At 46.5% G+C, this 20241-nt stretch overlaps 2 protein-coding genes and 1 long non-coding RNA gene across 5 annotated transcripts in view; 2 read left to right on the top strand and 1 right to left on the bottom strand.

Moving 5' to 3' along the window:
- Nucleotides 1-983: 983 nt before the first annotated feature.
- Nucleotides 984-14244, bottom strand: DHODH (dihydroorotate dehydrogenase (quinone)). Of its 3 annotated transcripts, none has more exons than XM_082369961.1 (9): nucleotides 14175-14244; nucleotides 11543-11755; nucleotides 9429-9628; nucleotides 7001-7083; nucleotides 4052-4239; nucleotides 3331-3444; nucleotides 2158-2311; nucleotides 1823-1982; nucleotides 984-1335 (listed from the first exon to the last, which is right to left on the bottom strand). In XM_082369961.1, exons 1-9 carry the CDS (start codon nucleotides 14193-14195, stop codon nucleotides 1281-1283), a joined length of 1188 nt encoding a protein of 395 aa, XP_082226087.1. In that variant the 5' UTR covers nucleotides 14196-14244; the 3' UTR covers nucleotides 984-1280. The 3 variants fall into 3 exon arrangements, with proteins under 3 accessions (XP_082226087.1, XP_082226089.1, XP_082226088.1); XM_082369963.1 differs by having other exon boundaries at nucleotides 2276-2311; XM_082369962.1 differs by lacking the exon at nucleotides 3331-3444.
- On the top strand, nucleotides 7625-11597 carry LOC309617576. The gene is made up of 3 exons (XR_014238058.1): nucleotides 7625-8909; nucleotides 11239-11362; nucleotides 11524-11597. It is a non-coding gene; the product is annotated as an uncharacterized lncRNA (long non-coding RNA).
- Nucleotides 14245-14315: 71 nt separating the features above from the next.
- PKD1L3 (polycystin 1 like 3, transient receptor potential channel interacting) overlaps nucleotides 14316-20241 on the top strand; it is a 69308-nt gene continuing 63382 nt past the window's right edge. The window contains 2 exon segments of the mRNA XM_082370221.1: nucleotides 14316-15728; nucleotides 15766-18258. Of these exon segments, the coding sequence (XP_082226347.1) occupies nucleotides 17827-18258 (432 nt within the window). The 5' untranslated portion in view covers nucleotides 14316-15728; nucleotides 15766-17826.

The following is a 20241-nucleotide window of genomic DNA, read 5'->3' as shown; positions in this document are numbered from 1 at the left end:
TGGCACATGGGCTCCTTAGTTGTGGCATGCAAACTCTTAGTTGCAGCATGCATGTGGAATCTAGTTCCCTGACCAGCGATCGAACCCGGGCCCCCTGCATTGGGAGCACAGAGTCTTATCCACTGCACCACCAAGGAAGTCCCTAAGATTCTTTTTTAAGAAACAGGAAAAAGATCTTTATAAAAGACAGCAGGAGACTAACTGTTGGCTTCTTGGCAGAGGCAGTGGGCAGAGGCTGAGGGCTGAGGCCGAGATTCAACAATGAGACAAGGACATATTACCTCTACAGCAGCTACAGGCCTCTCCACAGAGCTACCAAGAAATTTTAAAATCAAACCTGCACTGAGGTGAAGGGAATAAAGGCAATTTCCTGTTGGTTGCGAAGGCGTACTGACATCTACAGCACTTCCCAGCCGAGGTTTTCAACCTCCCATCACCATTTGCTTTTCAGTTTTGAAAAGGTTAGCATTTCTCTGTTTCTTTAGTTAATGACTAGACCTCTTGAGCCTCTTGTCTAGTGTCTTCAAGCACCTCGAGAACCTGCCTGCCCAATGGCCCACAAGTCACAGATTTTTAAAGCAGGGGGACAACAAGCCCATTTTCTGAACTGTGTCTCTCCAAAATTGCCATGTTGAAATCCAGACTGGCAGTATCTCAGAATGTGACCTTGTTTGGAGACAGGGCCTTTACAGAAGTAATCAAGTTAAAATGACCAGCATGACCAGTGTCCCTCTAAGAAGAGGTCAGGACCCAGACACACAGAGGGAAGACCATGTGCAGACACGGAGAGGACGGCCATCCACAGCCCTATTCTTGCAACTTTTATCTAAGTTTGAAATATTTTCAAAATACAGTTAAAATTTTAAATAAAAATAAAGATAGAATGAAAGAGAGTCAAGCTCCTGGGAAGCTCACTACAGATCCCGGGGGAGCAGAGGCCTGGAAGGACCTACAGGATCTGGGCAAGAGGGCTGGGATTTAAATCCAGTTTTTAAATGACTTTATTTTACCATGATTTTCCCTCCAAATGTCTAATGTCCTTGTAACATTAAAGGATCCTGGGATTTAAATCTAGAAAGAATCATGGATGCAGTTCCTGTCGGACAAGTGATTGAAGAAAGCCTTGCATTGCTTCTGGTGACCCTCATGCTTGGCTTTTACAGTCCAGCCGGAGGAGGGGCCCCTGTGGTTTGGGGATGTGGTCTCCTCTCTCCATCAGCCACAAAGGCTCGCTTGATTTAGCGGGACGGTTCCAGATCAGGCTTCCCACCGACCCATCCTCACCTCCGATGATCTGCTCCAATGGCATCTGTGACTCTCGTAAAACCCTGCTCCCTGGAAAAAGAAAACAAAGCAATTTCAGCAAATGGTAAAGGAAAGGCCTGGCTCTTACTGGAAGCCCACATTCAACCAGGCTCTATCTAGTCCGTAACTGCACCTGCCTCGCTCTCCCAAATGCATGCTCATGCCCTGTACACTGTCTTCACCCTGGAATCTACCCAGGTCTTCAGGCCAGGGAGGGAATCAATTTTAAGTACTGACAGCTCCTGACATCAAGCCAGTGTTACTGAATTAAAAGGAATGCCACCAGAACTCCTCGGCCCGTAAACACCATTGCCTTGGAAGTTAATCTTGAATTCCTTGGCACTGACCTTTGTGAAAAGAGCAACAGGGTAAGTTTCCCCTGCGTTTGGGGTGTACCCCTCAAATGCATTTTCAATGAAGAATAAGGACAGATGAATAGCATCCCCTTGATTTGAGTCATTCTGAGTTGATACCACATTAACTTTGCCTGATTCAAGCCACAGGTGGCCCCACTCACTTCAAAAGGGCCTCCAGCTCCCGCTTGACTCTGCCCACCAGGGGCGGCCCCCGATAGGTGAGGGCTGTGTACAGCTGCACCAGGGAGGCCCCTGCCCGGATCTTCTCCAGCGCATCCTGCCCGCTGCTGACACCGCCAACCCCGATGATGGGAACTCTGCCTGCAGAGAAGCACACAGCACACTGTGAGGAAGGCTGGGCGACAGGAGAGCCAGGAGCTGTTTGGCTGCAGCCCCGGCCCCCTGCCAAGTGCGGCAGTTCAGGAACCCCGATACCATCACAGACCCGGCGCCTGAGCCACACGTAGATCTGAAGACAGGGACACCAAATTCTTGCCTTGGGTGAGTGCATACATCTCCCTGACGGTTTGCGTTGATAAATCTCGGAGGGGCTTCCCACTCAGCCCTCCCATTTCAGAGCGCAGGGCCCCCTGGAGGCTGGCAGGGCGACTCACTGTGGTGTTCGTGACAATCAGTCCATCGATGCCCAACTGCAGTGTGAGACAGAGAAAGAGCCCCTCAGTCAGGGCACAACGGACTTGGAGAAGCTTCCCTAGGGGTCTGAGAGAGCAGCCGGGCTGGGCGCCCACACCTAAGGCCCCGGCAGCAAGAGCTAGACCAGGCCTCACTCACTGTGCTTTCTGGACAAGTGTCAGAGTGAGCCTCAACATGATAGTAACAGCCATCACGTACCAACCACCCGTACGGTTCCCCCAGGACACGGTTTAATCCTTAGAACAACTCAATCTAGAGTGTCCTGTCCAAAGCCTCCAGGTAGTAGTAAGTGGTGGAACCAGGATTTCAACCCCGGACTGCCGGGCTCAGTCTGTGTTTGCGCTACTCTCCTATGACACAGAGACCCAGGTTTAGACTGGAGAAAGACAGACACTGCAGTCTGACCAAGACTGAAGGATGCACAGCCTTAAAGCCCTTGCTGAAGGAAGATGAGGGAAGAGGCAGGAGAAAAGGACCCATTCAAACATTTATTGAAACATTTACTTTTTATTTCAGGCATACCTCATTTTATTGCACTTCACTTTATTGTGCTTCACAGATAACTGTTTTTTTTTTTACAAGTTTCTGGCAACCCTGCACTGTCAGATGATGGTGAGCATATTTTCAGCAATAGTTTTTTTTTTTTTTTAAATCTGGATTATTACACCTCAAATATTTTAAAAAAACAGAAAATAAGAATAAAGTATTTTTTAATTAAGGTATGTACATTGTTTTTTTAGATGTAATGCTATTGTGCACTGAACAGACTACAGTATAGTGTAAACATAACTTTATATGCACTGGGAAACCAAAAAGTTCATGTGACTTGCTTTATTGCAGTGGTCTGGAACTGAACCCGCAATATCTCCAAGGTCTGCCTGTATATGATAAATTACATCCTGACAGCCCTCCATATAACAGAAAGGAAACCACAAAGACTGCCATGTGGGCTAACCCAGCTGGCCAGGTGGCCTCTACAGGCAATGAAGGGCGTCCCCCAGGCACCGACCCTCACCTCTCTCACCACGCTGGCAATATCCTGCTTGTCCTGGGCCGTGAGGTCAGGAGCGATCTTCACCAGCACGGCTGGCTTGTGCGCTACCTTCAGGGCATTCCTCTCCTGCAGCACCTAGAGCAACATGGGGCCAGAGATGGGGACCCCCGAGACTGCAGTTGACAGTATAACCATGACCTGCAGCCACAGATCAGTGTGTTTGCACACTAGCTGGCAGAATAAAGCACCAGCAATTTCTCCTTTTCAGGAAACACCGCTCTCAATTATGCAAAAGACCCCATCAAGTCAGAGCTGATTCCACTCTCTTGAACCAAGGGATCCCCAAGAGTGAGTCCCTAATGTCACTGGCATTGGCTAATATATCAAGGTTTATTTAGACTTTTGTTCCTAAAAGAGATAGCAGATACTGTCACAAGCACGGTTTAATGAAAAGTCACTCCATTCACTCATTCAGTGTGCTAGATGCCAGGGACAGGGTGGTAAATGAGAGATGCGGTCCCTGCTCTCACGGACGTTGTGGGTTAACAGCAGGGATAGATAACTGAGCAGCTGACTCATACTGAGCACAATCAGTGTTATACAGGGAATCAGAGGGAAGCAAGGGGTCCTAACTGGTCCAGGTCTTAAGGACAACTGCTTGATAGTGGATAGCAACGTTGAAGCTTTGCCCTAGAGGATGAGCAGGTGGGACAGGCTTGTGGAGCGGGATGTAATTGCCCACCTTGGTCAGCAGGCGGCGCAGCTCGGCCTTTCCCTGAAGGCTCCTCAGCCCAGCCGTGTTGGGACTGGACACATTCACTACCAGGTAGTCAGCCAAGGGGCCCAGGACTCGAACCCCCTCTGCGTAGTCCGAGGCAGCGTCCACCGAGGTCTTATTCTTCCCCAGGTTTATTCCCAGTGGCAGCCCATCTGTAAATATCACTGGTCAGGATTTTGTCCCCACTCACCATTTCCTGTGCAACATTTTGAAGCCGTCCTTGACCGAAGAGCCCACGAACAGCCTCCCAGGCTTTCCAACTCCAAATGTGACCTTTCCCGCGCCAGCTGACAAACGCTGACCTACGCACGGCGCTGTTGCCTGCGGACCAAGAACCGCGCCCTCCACCTTCACCTGCGCAGCCATGTTTGGGCAGCTCCTAGGATGTTTTACCGCTTTGTGCCCTTTTTCTTTTTTAAAATTTAATGAAAAATGGAGAAATTAGGAGTGCAAATACTAGTGTTTAAAAAGGTAGGGCTCGTAAATGAAATACAACTGAGAAGAGACAGAAGTCAATAGCATGCCACAGGGGCAACTGTTTACTCTCAAGGGCTGCTTGTTAGACTTGGGTCACGTGCCTGGGTGTGCAGTCGTGAAGAAAAAGCAAAATTAAAGGATATGTATAAAATACTGGAAAATATTTTCGATTCTCATGCCTAAAATGTAGGGGCATAACGGTTTTATAATTTCCATTCTCTGAGAAGGGACTCCCCCTTGTAACTGGGGTGACCACACATCTCAGTGCTCCCAGGACAGCCCTGAATACTCCTGTAGCCTGGGCATAATTATTCATGCCTGCATCCCTTCCACTCTCAAAAGTGTTGTCTCAATTTGCACAGTAAGTAATATGGTCACCTTACTTTAAAATCCAGGGAATTATCACCTGACTTGTATTTTCGACTTTCAGTGTGTTTCTGAAATGTATTTTTCTATGTGTGAAAGCAAGGACTTGTCTGTACTTGACTTCTCCTAAGATACTACCTTATCTGCAAAGGCTAAAGTATATCCATGGTACCACCTGCTTTTTCCAGCTAACTGGGACGTCCAGTTAGCTCACAAAATGTATGTCAGGTCAGGGAGGATCAAAGAACAACATCCAGTACTGCTAACTACCTTCTCATACCTTAAATGCAATCACCTGTTTTATCATCAGCTTGAAAGTAAATGAGATTCGTGTCACTCACTTCATGGGTGGAAGGGAGGCGAGGTGATTAGCATCCAATTAGACAAATTATATAACAAGGTCTCCAAGCTTCCCAAATCAAGCGAAGATGGTTTGGAAACTGTAATTCTTTTCCACACAGGTAAATAGAGAATATCACTTTCATGTAACCAGTGGATCTTTCATTAGTAGTCATTTGCCCCAAATGACAAGATTTTGGAGTTAGACAAAAATTGCTGAATTACTCTATCCGCAAAGGGCACCATAGCTCTTAACAACTCATGTTGCTTGGCATGATGCTAGCAATAAGCTGTCTTCAAGGCTTCCAGCTGCTGGGAAACACTATGTGCAGAGCTCTGCTATGGGATTTTGTCTCACTCCAAATGTTAGCACCAGAGTGGCGGGTGAGGGAACAGGCAAGGGAGAACAGGGGAGAAAAGTGGTATAAGGGGCACTGTGAACAGTTAAAAGAAGGAAAGGGAGACAAGAAGGCAGGAGAGTATCACAAACCATGAAAGTCCTATCATGACCTTCAAAGCCCACAAGTGGCAAGGTTTACAGTATAGCAGGGTCTGGTTCTGCCAAAGCCAGGGAATTCCAAACAAGGTCATTTCCTACTCCCCAAATCAGAGATTGCTAACTGCCTCGGCCCTTTCAATCTCGTGTTCAGAAATGAATCCAATACCTCAGGTTTTTCTCATCTCACCACCAGACATCTAATGAGGCTAAACTCCTGGAAGGAGTTCCAGAAAGGCCCACCAAGGAAGATGACCGCAACCCTAGAGGACACCTGGGAAGGTACAGTGAGGATGGCATGGCGCCAAGACCACTATGTTCACCCCAAGGGACAGCAAGGCAGAGAGCCCCGGGGAATAAGCATCAGCACCTCCGAAGGCAGCCTTCAAAAATGCATGGTGTGGGCTTCCCTGGTGGCGCAGTGGTTAAGAATCCACCTGCCAATGCAGGGGACACCGGTTCGAGCCCTGGTCCAGGAAGATCCCACATGCTGCATAGCAACTAAGCCCATGCGCCACGACTACTGAGCCCGCGTGCTGCACCTACTGAAGCCCACGCGCCTAGAGCCGGTGCTCCGTGACAAGAGAAGCCACTGCAATGAGAAGCCCGTGCAATGCAACGAAGAGTAGCCCCTGCTCACTGCAACTAGAGAAAGCCCTAGTGCAGCAACAAAGACCCAATGCAGACAAAAATAAATTAATTAATTAAAAAAAAAATGCATGGTGTTTCCAAATAAGTCATGAAGGATATTTTCCCCAATGCCGGGAGAAGTTATCTCTGAGTAGGGAAGAGTGTGAGTAATTTTAATGTTCTTCTTTATGCTTCCCTGCATTTACTAACACTTCTATAATTACCATGCATTATTTATATAATGGACAAAAGGACAACAGAGCAGGATGTACGAAGACGGCGCCCAAGCCCTGCTCGCATCTTAACTGCCTACGTGATCACAGAGCAGCCACTCTGCACTGCTTACTTCCAAGCTGTCCCAGTTTGACACAGGTTACATAACGAGGCAGGAACTAAGTGTATCTTTGCTCAATTGCGAAATTCAGTTAAGAGCTTGGAGGGTGTGGTGGAGCCAGGAAAATTCCTCTAGCAGAGGAGCCCTGAGTTCCACGCTGTTTTTTCCTATTGTTCAATCACGTTCATTTCACTAGGAACGTTCCTGACTTTCTCCCACAAGTTTCCTTCCAACAACTGAAGAACAGCCCTCTGAGGCAGGCCCCCTTTACCTTCTGTGAGCCTGGCCTGCGTCTGCTGTCTGGCCCGTAACCTGTGTTCCACCACTGAGAGTCCGTGACTGTTGAATCCGTATCTGTAGCACAGAAGAGCATTAGGGAGGAGATAAGGTTAGAGCCCTCAGGCAGAAAGCAAAGACTCTGGAGAGACGGCTCCATGGCCATTTTCAACATATACTCATGATGTAAAAACCAAAGAAAAAAATCAGAGTCAGTTCTGAGACTTCTAAAGTCTAAACACCCCTGGAAGTCCTAGAGAACTTGCCAGAACACCATCAAATACAAAGGGAAAGATTAAAATTTGCCAACAAGCCACTTCGCCAACTAGCACTGTAAACAGCCCGGACCTGTCTGGATCCAGCCCACCCCTCCTTCCCACCCACCACTCCCGCCCAGCGGGGCCCTCACCACTCTGATGACCCATCTTCCCACCTCCTGCCTGTGCCCCACGAACACGCCTCCTGGAACCCATCCTGCCGCTCCATTCCCCCATCCTCTCTACCTATTACATCACCCTCTTCCTGGCCCAAGTCAAATGCACCCTCTCCTCCTTGCATAAAGCTCCCAGACACAAATGATCCCTCACCTCCTGGCATTCATGGAGTGCTTTGTACCTACCTTTCTCCTAGCTTGGGATGTATGTATATGCTTCAGTTCCCCTACTGGGTTACAGTCTTCTCGAGGACAAGGGACACATCTCCTCCCTCACCTGCCACTAGACACTCCACAAAGGCTGGGCCTCGTCTCTCTTGCTCATCTCTACGTCCCCAGGCCCACTGTGGGTTGTTGGCCTAATGGCCATCCCCACTCCCTTCCTCCTTGCCTGTGGAACCCAGCTCGCCTGACACAGGGTGAAAATGCCAATGACTCATTTCCCAGCCTCGCTGGCAACTCAAGCATGAACTTGAGACGGGGCTTGGTCACTGAGACACAAGGTGATGCCTACCAGGGAGCTTCTGGGAAAACATCTCCCCCCATATCCATACTTCCTTTCCCTTTCTGTTCTCTGATGTCCTCATGCGAGGACGTATGCTTGCAGCTGGGGTAGGCATCTTACAGACGAGAAGGGAAGGCCCACAGAGGTTGGACCAGAGTACTGACGCCACCCTGCTGCTCAACCAACCCTAAGACTGCCTACTTCACGCGTTATGAGAAGAAAATAACAAACGCCTATTGTTTAAGCCACTTTGTTACTTGCAGCCAAAAACACCTCACAGATACATGTAGTTGTTGACTCATGTTCATTCAGCACCCACCCTGTGCCAGGCAGAGCAGGGGGCCTGGGCACACAAGTGCTTGGAGCTCAGGCCCGGCTGTCTTGTGCCACTTCTCACCCACGGGACTCTGCCAGGCACTGTCATCCTGGTACCTGCAGTTATTTGTGGCAGCCGAATCATAAACAAAAATTTTTTGCCAGAACATTCTGAAGATATTGATCCCAGCCTACAGGGGAAAGGTCAATAACTCGATGTCTAACGCTGGAAATTTTCCCCGAAACAAGCACGATAAAGCAGGACGTGCAGCCGAATAAACCTTCCACACGTCAGTCTCCCAGAAGGCCCTTCATGATCCCAAAGGTGCCTACCAAGGCCCCCAACGAGGCTCTCAAAATGCTGTTACCGAAAAGAAGGAACTTCTTCACTCTCCGGGTTAGATGTAGTGAAAACTGCCCACGGCTTACAAAGAGAAGGGCTTTACACAGCCTAGAAGGACCTCTCTTCCTAAAAGCAGCTGTCTATGTTGATTATTAAATTTCCCAGTTACTAAAGGCTGGAGCTGTGCTGTCAGGTGCTAGAGCCACTAGCCAAGTGTGGCCACTGAGAGCGAAGCCTGGCCAGTCCAAAGCAAGAGTGCTGTAAGGAAAACATGCTGGATTTCGAAGACTTGGTACAAGTGAAAGAAGGTAAATAGCCAGTCATTTTTATATTGCTTATATATTAAAATTATGATAGAGTATATTAAGTATTTATAATTAAGTAGTATAATAAATAACTATTACAAATAATAATTAAATAGAATATATTATTAAAGTTAATTTCACCTGTTTCTTTTTGCTATTTTATTGTGGCCACTAGAATATTTTAAATTACATATAGGGCTCATATGATATTTCTACTGGACAGAGGTGGGCTAGGACACTGGAGTAACAATGTGGAAAAAGCACAAACTCTAAAGTCAGATAAGCCAACATCCGTTCCCAAGTTCTCCCGCTTCTGACCTCGTGACTGTAGCTAAGTCGTGTAGCTCTCTTAACCTCATCGTGTATACGCGTTCAACTGAAATCATAAAACCTGCTTTTACGCCCGCACAGAGTAGATGCTCAACATGGTTCCAGAACATTCCAAATGACAGAAAAATGTCCACACTGTATGGCAGAAGAAACACCCTGAGAGTCCTGCTGGGAAGAAGGCTGCTCACCTACCTGTTAATGACGGCTTGGTCCTCAGGGAGGCGGAAGACCCTGGGTCTGGGGTTTCCTTCCTGAGGTTTTGGGGTAACACTGCCTATCTCAACAAAACCAAAGCCCATCTTGTAAAGTCCATCCACAGCTTCCCCGTGCTTGTCAAATCCTGCAGCGATTCCTACTGGATTTCGGAATTTATGGCCCAGGACTCTCACTTCCTAGGGAGAAGGAGACAAAGTCACAGGCACACAAGGCTATGTTGGTGTTTCTCAAAGCGTGGTCTGCGGCACACCTACGTCAGAATCACCTGCTTGTTAAACGTCAGATCCCAGGGCCCATCCCTGGACTGAGGAATCAGAATCTTTGGGGGAGGGTGGGGAAGAATGGAACTCTTTGGGAATCTATTTTTAACAGTGCTCTCCAGGTGATTCTGATGCCAGCCAGAGTTTGAGAACCGTCGGGCTTTATCATCACTGAGGAGAAAAACAGTGTTTCCACCATGGGTTGGGCAGGAGATAGGTGCTGCCTTTTCCAATTACGGTGAAGATCTGTACCTTCTTAGCCACTATTTAGCCCCTAGATGGTGCTATTGTGAAACAGTCAGGCAGCAAAATCCTTTAATCTTAGTAAGTCAGCCCCCGCTGTGTCCCTCCTCAGCCAGGTGATACCAAGGCCCAGCAGTGTCCTCACGACTCCTGTGCTCGACCGAGCAGCACTGATGGCTGGGCCTCAGAACCAGGCTGGGCTGGAAGCAGGTTCTTCCCTGGCAGACATGGGGCGGATTCCTGATCTCTATAATGAAAGTGACTGGGGCCTAATTACTGTCAGGTCTAGCCTAACTCCTGAGTGACTTAGTATTCGCACCCTGATCTAGCCAACAAATCTAGAAGCAAGACAAATACGTTAAAATGTGGGAAAGGAATCGGGATATCATAAAGTCAGCAGTTGCCAACAGAATCGTCACTGTCAGCTGATATGGCAGGAAAGCCTTTGCCAGGACTCGCAAGGACCTCCAAGGGTGGCACCATCTGGTCCTGGAAGCAGGAGGAAGCAAGGCTGCCCCGAGGAGGGGAAGAAGAGATGGCAGTGCGTGTGTGCACGCGGTGCCTCGGGGACTGGGAGGATGGCAGGGTGGCCGCACTGGGGGCCCTGGGGGCCGTGCTCCAGGACGGGTCTCTCGGCCCCGGCTGCTCGACAGGCTCCCTGGGCAGCCTTCAGTCCTCATGCCCAGAGGTGACGGTCAAATGGGGCTGGCACCAAACCGGAGCATCTGCGTACAGGTCTCCCCCGCTTTTCCGAAGTTCTCTTTATGCCACTTTGCTTTTACGAAAGACCTACATTTGTACCTGTTTTCTCTAACCAATAGGAATCCGAAGAGGATTTTCACTTTTACAGAAAAAGGTGCCACATGTGCTCAAAACTGCAGGATGGGAAGTGAAAGGGATTCTAAGACAAAAAGGGAAAATGTAGAGAAGGCCCCTTTGATTGATAACAGTGACCCTTCCCCGAAGAGGTCTGAGTGCTTCTTGTTTGTGTTTTCTTCATGTTCACATCATTCTAATGTCCCCCATTTGGTAAGAAGTCTCCTAAATGGAAACTGTCTGGGCTTGCACGAGGATGTAGATTCTAGGAGGATGTGGATTCTTGCACTTTGTTCGCTGAGGAAACCCCAGCACACAGAAGAATAAGGGGACACGGTGGGGCCCCTGTGTTGAATGCAGGACGGAATGAGGCTGGGACAGGAGTCGTATGCTTTCCTCAAAGGGCTTGGCTAGACATGCGTACATCACATTAGATGTTAGTGATGCTGGCATGCTTCCCTTTTCAGCAGAGGTGAACACTGAGCTACCCGAGACCTCCGCGAGGCAGGATGGTGGCTAACGGACGGATGCTGAGCCAGACTCCATGGGTTTGATTCCTGGCTCAGCCACTTCCTAGCTGTGTGCATTTGGGTAAGTCACTTAACTACTCTGCACTTCAGTGTTCCTGATCTGTAGATGGGGATGACGGTTTGGGGTGGGGGGCTAATTTGGGACTCTGGTTTTCAAAAGGATCAGCCCCAGCTAAATAAATTAGGGAACTTTGACCTTGACCCTCGTATCTATCGCACAAGGTGTTACAGGAGTACCTACCAGCATGTCAGAGTCTTGAAACGTGGCACGAGGAAGGAGCCCCAGGGAGGTGACGTGAACAGCCAGCCTGTGGGCTGCCTCGGGGTCCAGCAGCCCCTGCAGAGCCGGCATCAAGTGGTCCGCGTAGAAACGTTCATCCCCCGTGGCCGTCAGGTAGGAGGCGAAGAGAAGTCCTCCGCCCCCCAGGATCACCATGGCATCCTGGGCCCGCTTCTGGAAAAAAGAGCCAGTGGGGCCCCATCAAGGCCAGGCTGTAGCACCTTCTCTGAACCCTTTACACGATTTACACACACACAGAGGACATAACATGCAGTGATGTCCGTGGCCTTCTGCTAACGCTGGTCTCCTTGGGTTCTTGCTCACGTATTGCCTCTACAGTCAGAGGCTGTATCTGCACTTCTGCTGACACGCACTCCTCTAGCCCTGAAGGACTCCAGGCCAGGAATTTCAAGAGGGGCAAGGCTTCCCTGGTGGCGCAGTGGTTAGGAATCCACCTGCCAATGCAGGGGACATGGGTTCGATCCCTGGTGTGGGAAGATCCCACATGTCGCAGAGCAACTAAGCCCATGCGCCACAACTGCTGAAGCCCGCACGCCTAGAGCCCGTGCCCTGCAACGAGAATCCACCGCAATGAGAAGCCCGCGCACTGCAACGAAGAGTAGCCCCCGCTTGTCGCAACTAGAGAAAGCCCGCGTGCAGCAACGAAGACCCAACGCAGCCAAAAATAAATAAATTAAATTTTAAAATTAAAAAAAAAAATCTTTAAGAGGGGCAGTACTGCCCCCTAGGGACACGTGGTGGGCACCCGGAGGAGAATGTTAATAGATTTAGTGAGCAGGAAGTCAGTAAAGTCAGAATTGTCCCTATCGTGTGTGACTTTTGAACATCCTACTGACATTCACTAGGTAAAAATATCTGTTCGTATTATCTGAGCCTAGAAATGCAAACTCTATTTCCCCACATAAACACAATCTCCTGTGTGGTTTTCATCTGTATTGACTTTCCAGGAATGCAATTACCTTGTAGATTGAGGGGTGACTATATTGTTTTGCACAGAACATTACCAAGAATCACTCACCGTTTCAGAAAATCCATGTGGAATGGTTCAGTGCTTTGCTTGAGGTGTTTGACAGTAAAACATTCCTGTGGCACTAGAATTTCTAAGTAGAGGCTTAAACACCTGACTCACTACCTAGGTGACTTATGCCCTAATAGTTATGGGTTGAAATACATATTATTTTATTATAAATTTATTTCTCCTTTATATTCCAGTCAGGACATTATGTTGACTTTTTAAAATTACATATAGAAAGATTACATTATACATAAATTCCACTTCAGGATAATAAAGAGGGTTGCAAAAAAAATTTTTTTAAAGGAGCATCAGGTCTTTTTTTTTAATTTTATTGTAGTATCATTGATTTACAATGTTGTGTTAATTTCTGCTGTACAGCAAAGTGATTCAGTTATACATGTATATATTCTTTTTCATATTCTTTTCCATTATGGTTTATCACAGGATATTGAATATAGTTCCCTGTGCTATACAGCAGGACTTGCTGTTTATCCATTCTACATATAATAGTTTGCATCTGCTAGTCCCAAACTCCCAATCTTTCCCTCCCCCACCCCCCTCCCCCTTGGCAACCACAGGTCTGTTCTCTAGAGAGCATCAGGTCTTCTTGGATCAAGCTCAAACATTGCTCATAATATTTTTCTCTAATTATCACTGCCCGATGCTGAGTCCCTCACTCATTCATTCATTCAATCATTCAGCACATAGTGACTGTGCACTCAAGGATGGGCTACAGACCGAGTCCCGGCCTTCACGAGGAGTACAACCTCAGGAGGAGACTAAAATCAATGATCATGCAAACATATAACTGTGACAAAGCTATGAAGAAAAAAGTGAGAGAAGAACCTAACTTAATCAAAGAGGTAGAGAAAGGCTTCCTTGACCAAGTGCCTTAAAGCTGATATTCAAAGGATAAATAAAAGTTAACTAGGCGGCAGGGCGGGGCGGTGTAAATGCTCTCTCTCTTGGCTGCAGAGGAGAATGAGATGCACCCAGGTGATCTGAGTTTTGTTCCCTGAACAAGGAAGTGACCTGATCGGATTTGCCTTTAGGGTGACTCCTAGCCGTCAACATAGATCTAGTATTCATTTTTCTCGCTTCTCCTCCAGGAGATTGTAGGAACGCCCCTTATGTTGATCAACGGATTTCTGAGCGCCATTACAAAGACCCTGCCCTAAACTTTTATCTAAAAGGGTTGGCACCATGTTCTACTGTAATTTCATTCCAGGTTGGATGCTGCACACACTGCTAGGCGATCCTGTGTTCACTAAGCGCCCTGCGCCTGGCTCAATAAAGGCCCACGTGCGCTGACACAGATCGGCATCTACTCCGTTTACACGTGCCGTTTACACAGTGACCACGTACATGTGTAAATGCACACGCATGATCATTTGCAGGTGTCCCCAAAGACACACAAACGTGCCAAAGAGGCCCACCCTCTCGGATCCCCCTCCCGTCCACACCTCGCCCAGGCTAGCCCTCCCTCCACCCTCCCCCCGGCTGCCTTCCCGCAAGTTCTCTTCCTCGCCGCTGCAGGGCCGCAGCAGCTGAACTCACTTTGAGCTGTCTCCACGCCATGCTCCTTCCGCCACTGGGCCCGCCTCTGTCTCGTTTCCATTGGAGAAGATGGCGGTGACTCCTCTAGTCTCCGCCCCTCCAGCTGCCGACTCACCAATCGCTGGGCAGGAGGGTGGGGCGGGGCCCCCTCCGCGGAGGGAAAGGCCCCGCTCCCCGCTCCGCCCCGAGAGTCTGTTTGGGCGTTTACGCGCGCGCGCGCGCGATCCACGTGTGCACGCCTCTTCAGTCCGCCCGCCCGCCTGCCTCCTGGCGTCCTCGCTGCGCTTTGCAGAGGCTCAGCCGAATCTGGTTGGGTCGCTGCGCAGAGCTTTCCTGCATCCTGCAATCTGGAGAGAAGACTAACTGTATGTTGATTCTTCTATTCTAAGCAACAATCTCACCAGTTTTTTGATCATTTAAGTTAAACATGCTATTGATAGTGTTTGTGCTTTAGATAAAGCATGGATTGAGTATATACCGGGCACTAAAAAGGGATGAAATGATTCACAGCACTGTGTAAGATACCTGAGTTGACTTTAAAAGAAGATTCCTTGAGCATCAGGTTTCACTTTTTTAAAATGCCTAAAACATACGTATGTATGTTTGTAAGGATATTGGGAAATTAAGACTGTGAACTTCGAAAAGTGAAAGTGTCGTGCACCCAAACAGTTCCATTGCAGCCCAGACTTGGACTCCTCTGCTCAGAAATCTTCCCCCCAAATTGCAAACTCTTATTTTCTTGGCGTTTGAAACAATTCAGTTTTCTAGTTTCAGTTCCCACTACTGTCCCTCTAGCCCCCCCCAAAACACAGAGCGCATTGTTTCTTTCTCTGTATAAATGCCTTCCACCGTCTCACCTCCATGCATTTACTCTCGTGGAGGCCTCTGCCATAGATGCCTGTTCCATCTTCCTAGACATGGACACCCTTATATGTTCAAGTGCTGGAAATACATCTTTTTCATCTGAACCTTCACAGATTTAAGCTATACCTCTGTAGTGGAACTTTATTAACTACACTTGTTATGTCTTTTCCCTAATTAGACTGTAAACTGAAAGTAGGGACCATAGTATATTTCATCGTACCAGTTGTTTGATTATTGCAGTGGTTTCCAAACTGAGGGATGTGTTCTTGGGGTTTACACTTCAGAGAATTTTTGATTTTGGTGTCCACTTCCACAATGATTTTTTAAAGTAATGTAACCGTCATTTGGACCATTTGGATAACCAACTGAACCCTGAAAGCTGCCAGGCAATTTCAGTGCCCACATTTATTTGTATCTGTGATCTCATTTTGGTGCCAAGAAAGAGAACTGGCTAAAATACATAGATGATGGATGTGCTACAGGTGAAGATCAAATGACGTGCTGTATGAACAAAGGTTTTTTAAATTTATTTATTTATTTTATGTATCTATTTTTGGCTGCGTTGGGTCTTCGTTGCTGCATGCGTGCTTTCTCTAGTTGCCGTGAGTGGGGGCTACTCTTCGTTGTGGTGCACGGGCTTCTCATTGCGGTGGCTTCTCTTGTTGCGGAGCAGGAGCTCTAGGCGCGCAGGCTTCAGTAGTTGTGGCTCGTAAGCTCTAGAGCGCAGGCTCAGTAGTTGTGGTGCACGGGCTTAGTTGCTCCGCGGCATGTGGGATCTTCCCGGACCAGGGCTCGAACCCATTTTCCCTACATTGGCAGGCGGATTCTTAACCACTGCGCCACCAGGGAAGCCCTGAACAAAGGTTTTTCAGCAAATTAATTAAAAGTGGTGAGAGAATTGATTCTTCCCTACAGCACGAAGTAGCGTGAATGACAAAATCAAAAGAACCTGTGCAGTTGTAGGCCAGAACGGTGTTTATCTGCTAAGTGGCTATTTAGTTTGGCAAAATTTGAATTTCATTGGTTTTCAGTTTTGTTTCTATTTAATTTGTATTCATTCTTTCATCAAATATTTATTCTTTGGCTTCTATGATTATGTAAGAGCTTTAGGAGAGAGATTACGCCTAGTTTTGTGTATAAATGTATTTAAGAAACAATACAATAATTTAAATCCATCGTAGGGGTCTGCAAGAATGGTTTTCTTTAAAAAAAAAAAAACATTACTCAATTTTTAGCAACACTGACTTAGATATTCGTCGTCCTCTATCCCCTTACAGCTTAGACTTAGCAAATAAAGATCTATTATAAAGCTAAAGGCATAGCCGGTTGTGTAGACACAGGTGGTGCTGCCCTAGCTATGAAGCCCCATTGCTTATTGATCTCCAGCATTTGTTTTCAGGTTATAGGAACTGCACCTGGGTCCTTAAAACAAAACCTTTTGTCTCCTTGACAAATTATTACCAATTTCTAAAAGAATAATACTAATAAGATAAACCCACCAAGAATGTATTTAAAGGACCAGGCAGCTGCTGAGCCCCAACACTTTTTAAAATTTATTTTATTTTATTTATTCTTTATTTTTGGCTGCGTTGGGTCTTCGTTGCTGTGCGTGGGCTTTCTCTAGTTGCGGCGAGCGGGGGCTACTCTTCGTTGCAGTGCACGGGCTTCTCATTGCGGTGGCTTCTCTTGTTGCAGAGCACGGGCTCTAGGCACGTGGGCTTCAGTAGTTGTGGCTCGTGGGCTCTAGAGCGCAGGCTCAGTAGTTGTGGCTCACGGGCTCAGTTGCTCCGCGGCATGTGGGAATCTTCCCGGACCGGGGCTCGAACCCGTTTCCCCTACATTAGCAGGCGTGATTCTTAACCACTGCGCCGCCAGGGAAGCCCTGAACAAAGGTTTTTCAGCAAATTAATTAAAGAAAAGTAGTGAGAGAATTGATTCTTCCCTACAGCACGAAGTAGCTTGAATGACAAAATCAAAAGAACCTGTGCAGTCGTAGGCCAGAACTGTGTTTATCTGCTAAGTGGCTATTTAGTTTGGCAAAATTTGAATTTCATTGGTTTTCAGTTTTGTTTCTATTTAATTTGTATTCTTTCATCAAATATTTATTCTTTGGCTTTTATGATTATGTAAGAGCTTTAGGAGAGAGATTACGCCTAGTTTTGTGTATAAATGTATTTAAGAAACAATACAATAATTTAAATCCATCGTAAGGGTCTGCAAGAATGGTTTTCTTTTAAAAAAAAATACATTACTCAATTTTTAGCAACACTGACTTAGATATTCGTCGTCCTCTATCCCCTTACAGCTTAGACTTAGCAAATAAAGATCTATTATAAAGCTAAAGGCATAGCCGGTTGTATAGACACAGGTGGTGCTGCCCTAGCTATGAAGGCCCATTGCTTCATTGATCTCCGGCGTTTGTTTTCAGCTTATAGGAACTGCACCTGGGTCCTTAAAACAAAACCTTTGTCTCCTTGACAAATTATTACCAATTTCTAAAAGAATAATACTAATAAGATAAACCCACCAAGAATGTATTTAAAGGACCAGGCAGCTGCTGAGCCCCAACACGTTTTTTAATTTATTTTATTTATTTTTGGCTGCTTTGGGTCCTTGTTGCTGCGCGCGGGCTTTCTCTAGTTGCGGCGAGCGGAGGCTACTCTTCGTTGCGGTGCGCGGGCTTCTCATCGCGGTGGCTTCTCTCGTCGCGGAGCACGGGCTGTAGGCGCGCAGACTTCAGTAGCTGTGTGAGCCTCTACACTTTTCATGCTCACACGGCACAGAGAAAATGTTCTTCAAAGGAAGAACCTGGCTTTGGTTATACATCACAACAGGAATCATTCTAGGAAGTGAGCTGGATAGCCCAGAGCACCATGGAGAACATAATTGTTATCAGCTTAGCAGGTTTCATTGCAGCTTTCAGGAAGCAGAAGATTACTGTCATGCTCAGGGAGGACACCCTGCTTTCACTTGGAACCAGGAGGTTCAAGACCTCCTCCGGGACTTTCTGGAAGAAGGAAAGAAGTGGTGGGTTGGGGAAAATTTAACGCTGCTGGGAAAACATCAAGAAAAAAACAACCCAGGTAAGGCTCTGAGGTTTAGTGTTTATGAAGGAAACTTCCTTACTTTTACTCTGAGACAAGAGAAGGAAAAAAATTTAAATCTTTCTCCTTTTGTATACAGAAAAAGCAATCACTTCACTTTGTTACCATCATTCCTCTGAAATATCTCCACTTTTGTGCTACAGCCTTTGATTTGTCTGTGTCAGAAAAATGATGAGATTTTTCTCAGAGCCCCTCAAAAGTTAACTTACCTGCTATTTCACTAAAAGTGTTGCGCGAGATTCTGAAATGGGAATCCTTTTATGGTCACTTTTTTTTCCTGGTAAATATCTCTTTATCATTCTCTGCCCCACGTTTCCTAACACAGAACCTTGGAGAGAAATTATTTGCCTCTTGTCTTTCTTACACAGATATTTTCAAAGTTATGCACCATAATCCTGTGGTCTTAGAGAAAAATCCAAGGCATTATTATATCATCATCATCTTCATTGAAGTCTAGGTAAATTAATACTAAGCCTTGTGATAATGCATAATATGAAAAAATAAACAATCAATTTGTTGGGGGGCAATCCTAAATTTCCATCTATTGGAAGCTAGCAGGATTTGGTCTTCATATTTATATTTTTCTAAATGTTCGACTTTTGAGTATGAGCCTCATCTGGGTCTGTCTCCCTGCAGCAGATGTCACAGCCCACTGGGCCCCCACGCCCACCTGCATTTACCTGTTCCAAAACCCCAGTCGGATCTCGTCAAAAGTGGACTTGTGCTCACTGGGGCATTAGTTCATTTACCAGGCTGGTAAGTGATGAGACCACATGCTGCCAAAGACCTAATTGTCAGAAACTGATTGTAAACAAGGAGAGTGTGTGAGAGCAGTAGGTAAAGAGCCTGTGAGTGATGGATGGTAGTGGCTTCCTCCTGCAGCCCCTGTGGTAGTTGGGCAGAGCCATTCCTTGATGTTCCCTTCACTTCCTGACTTGGTGGACTGTGGGAGAAAGTGTACTGATAAACCCCATTTCCCACATGTACCCCTCCAGTCCTTTTAGCACTTGGGCTTTAGAGGGAAGAACAGGAAGCAAAGGAGGAAAACAGAATATGATGGAATATAGGGGAGTTTGTTATCATTTAGAGGTTTGCTTCTTCAGAGGTAGGAGGTGAGAATTAAGCGGGGGGTGTGCGTAGATGGGGTTTTTTTTTCAATTAACGTTCTTCATGCAGTAGTCACATAAAGCATTTGTTCATAGCTCAGTGAATTGACAGAATTCTGAGAATTCTCAATGATGTCTCAGACTGCCTAGGTAAAAATTTCGTTGCACTTTTTAAAAAAAAATCAAATACATTCTTATTAAAATACACAGCAGCTCTGGATGCTTCATGAAACAGAATACATTGCAATATTTCTCTATTATAAGAAAAAAAAAAAAAGATCACCTTCCTCAAATACTGGCTATTGAAAGGACCCAGTATTTCAAAGTAATATATTTCTAGCTTCAGACCTCTCCTTCGTCACCCTTTCAAGCTCTTTGTGATATTTTTGTCCCTTTTGCCATGATAACGTGCATGCTTTTTTTTTTTTAAATTAATTTGTATTGGAGTATAGTGGCTTTACAATGTTGTGTTAGTTTCTGCTGTAAGCATGCTATTGTTAATGAGGCCAAGGCTGTGAGCCTAATCTCTGCACAAGTCAAGTGCCCAAGTGTTTCGTTCTTAAAAACTGCATCCCTAGAACTGGCAGCCATCTTACAATTGTGCACTTTTCTCATCATCACAGGAGTTTATTTCGCCCGACCCATCTCCAGGATTGGAAAAACAACCCCTAATATAGTCTTAATAGTGTTGATTATCCATCCATTTTTCACTCTCCAAGAGTTGAGCTTTTAGACTTTCTCAGTTACTCTTGGTTTTGGAGTGAAGACGCATTTCCCGATATTATTTTTCATGTACTGGCAAGAGATTTCTGCTGTAGAACATAGAATGTTTGTGCAGAAGAAAATCTTGGACAAAAAGAATTCTGTTCGATTTACCCAAGCCAGTTCTGTAAATTCTGAGTCTATGTTCCGATAATGAGAGGAAGTAGGTCACTGCGGTGAAGAGCTGGAGCTGTGGAGTCGGGCTTCCTGGGTTCCCATCTTGTTTCTGCG

This window comes from Balaenoptera borealis, assembly GCF_965194805.1.
Source record: "Balaenoptera borealis genome assembly, chromosome: 19".
NCBI classification, from domain to species: domain Eukaryota; kingdom Metazoa; phylum Chordata; class Mammalia; order Artiodactyla; family Balaenopteridae; genus Balaenoptera; species Balaenoptera borealis.
The sequence above is the reverse complement of the archived record's forward strand: the minus strand, read 5'-3'. Positions and strand labels throughout refer to the sequence as shown.

Coding starts and splice junctions, on each gene's coding strand:
- DHODH (XM_082369961.1), bottom strand. CDS start 14,195: ATGGCGTGGAGACAGCTCAAA. Junction 9,629..11,542: donor TTCAAGACTCTGACATGCTG/GTAGGTACTCCT, acceptor CCTTCTCCCTAG/GAAGTGAGAGTCCTGGGCCA. Junction 7,084..9,428: donor GACCAAGCCGTCATTAACAG/GTAGGTGAGCAG, acceptor TCTGTGCTACAG/ATACGGATTCAACAGTCACG.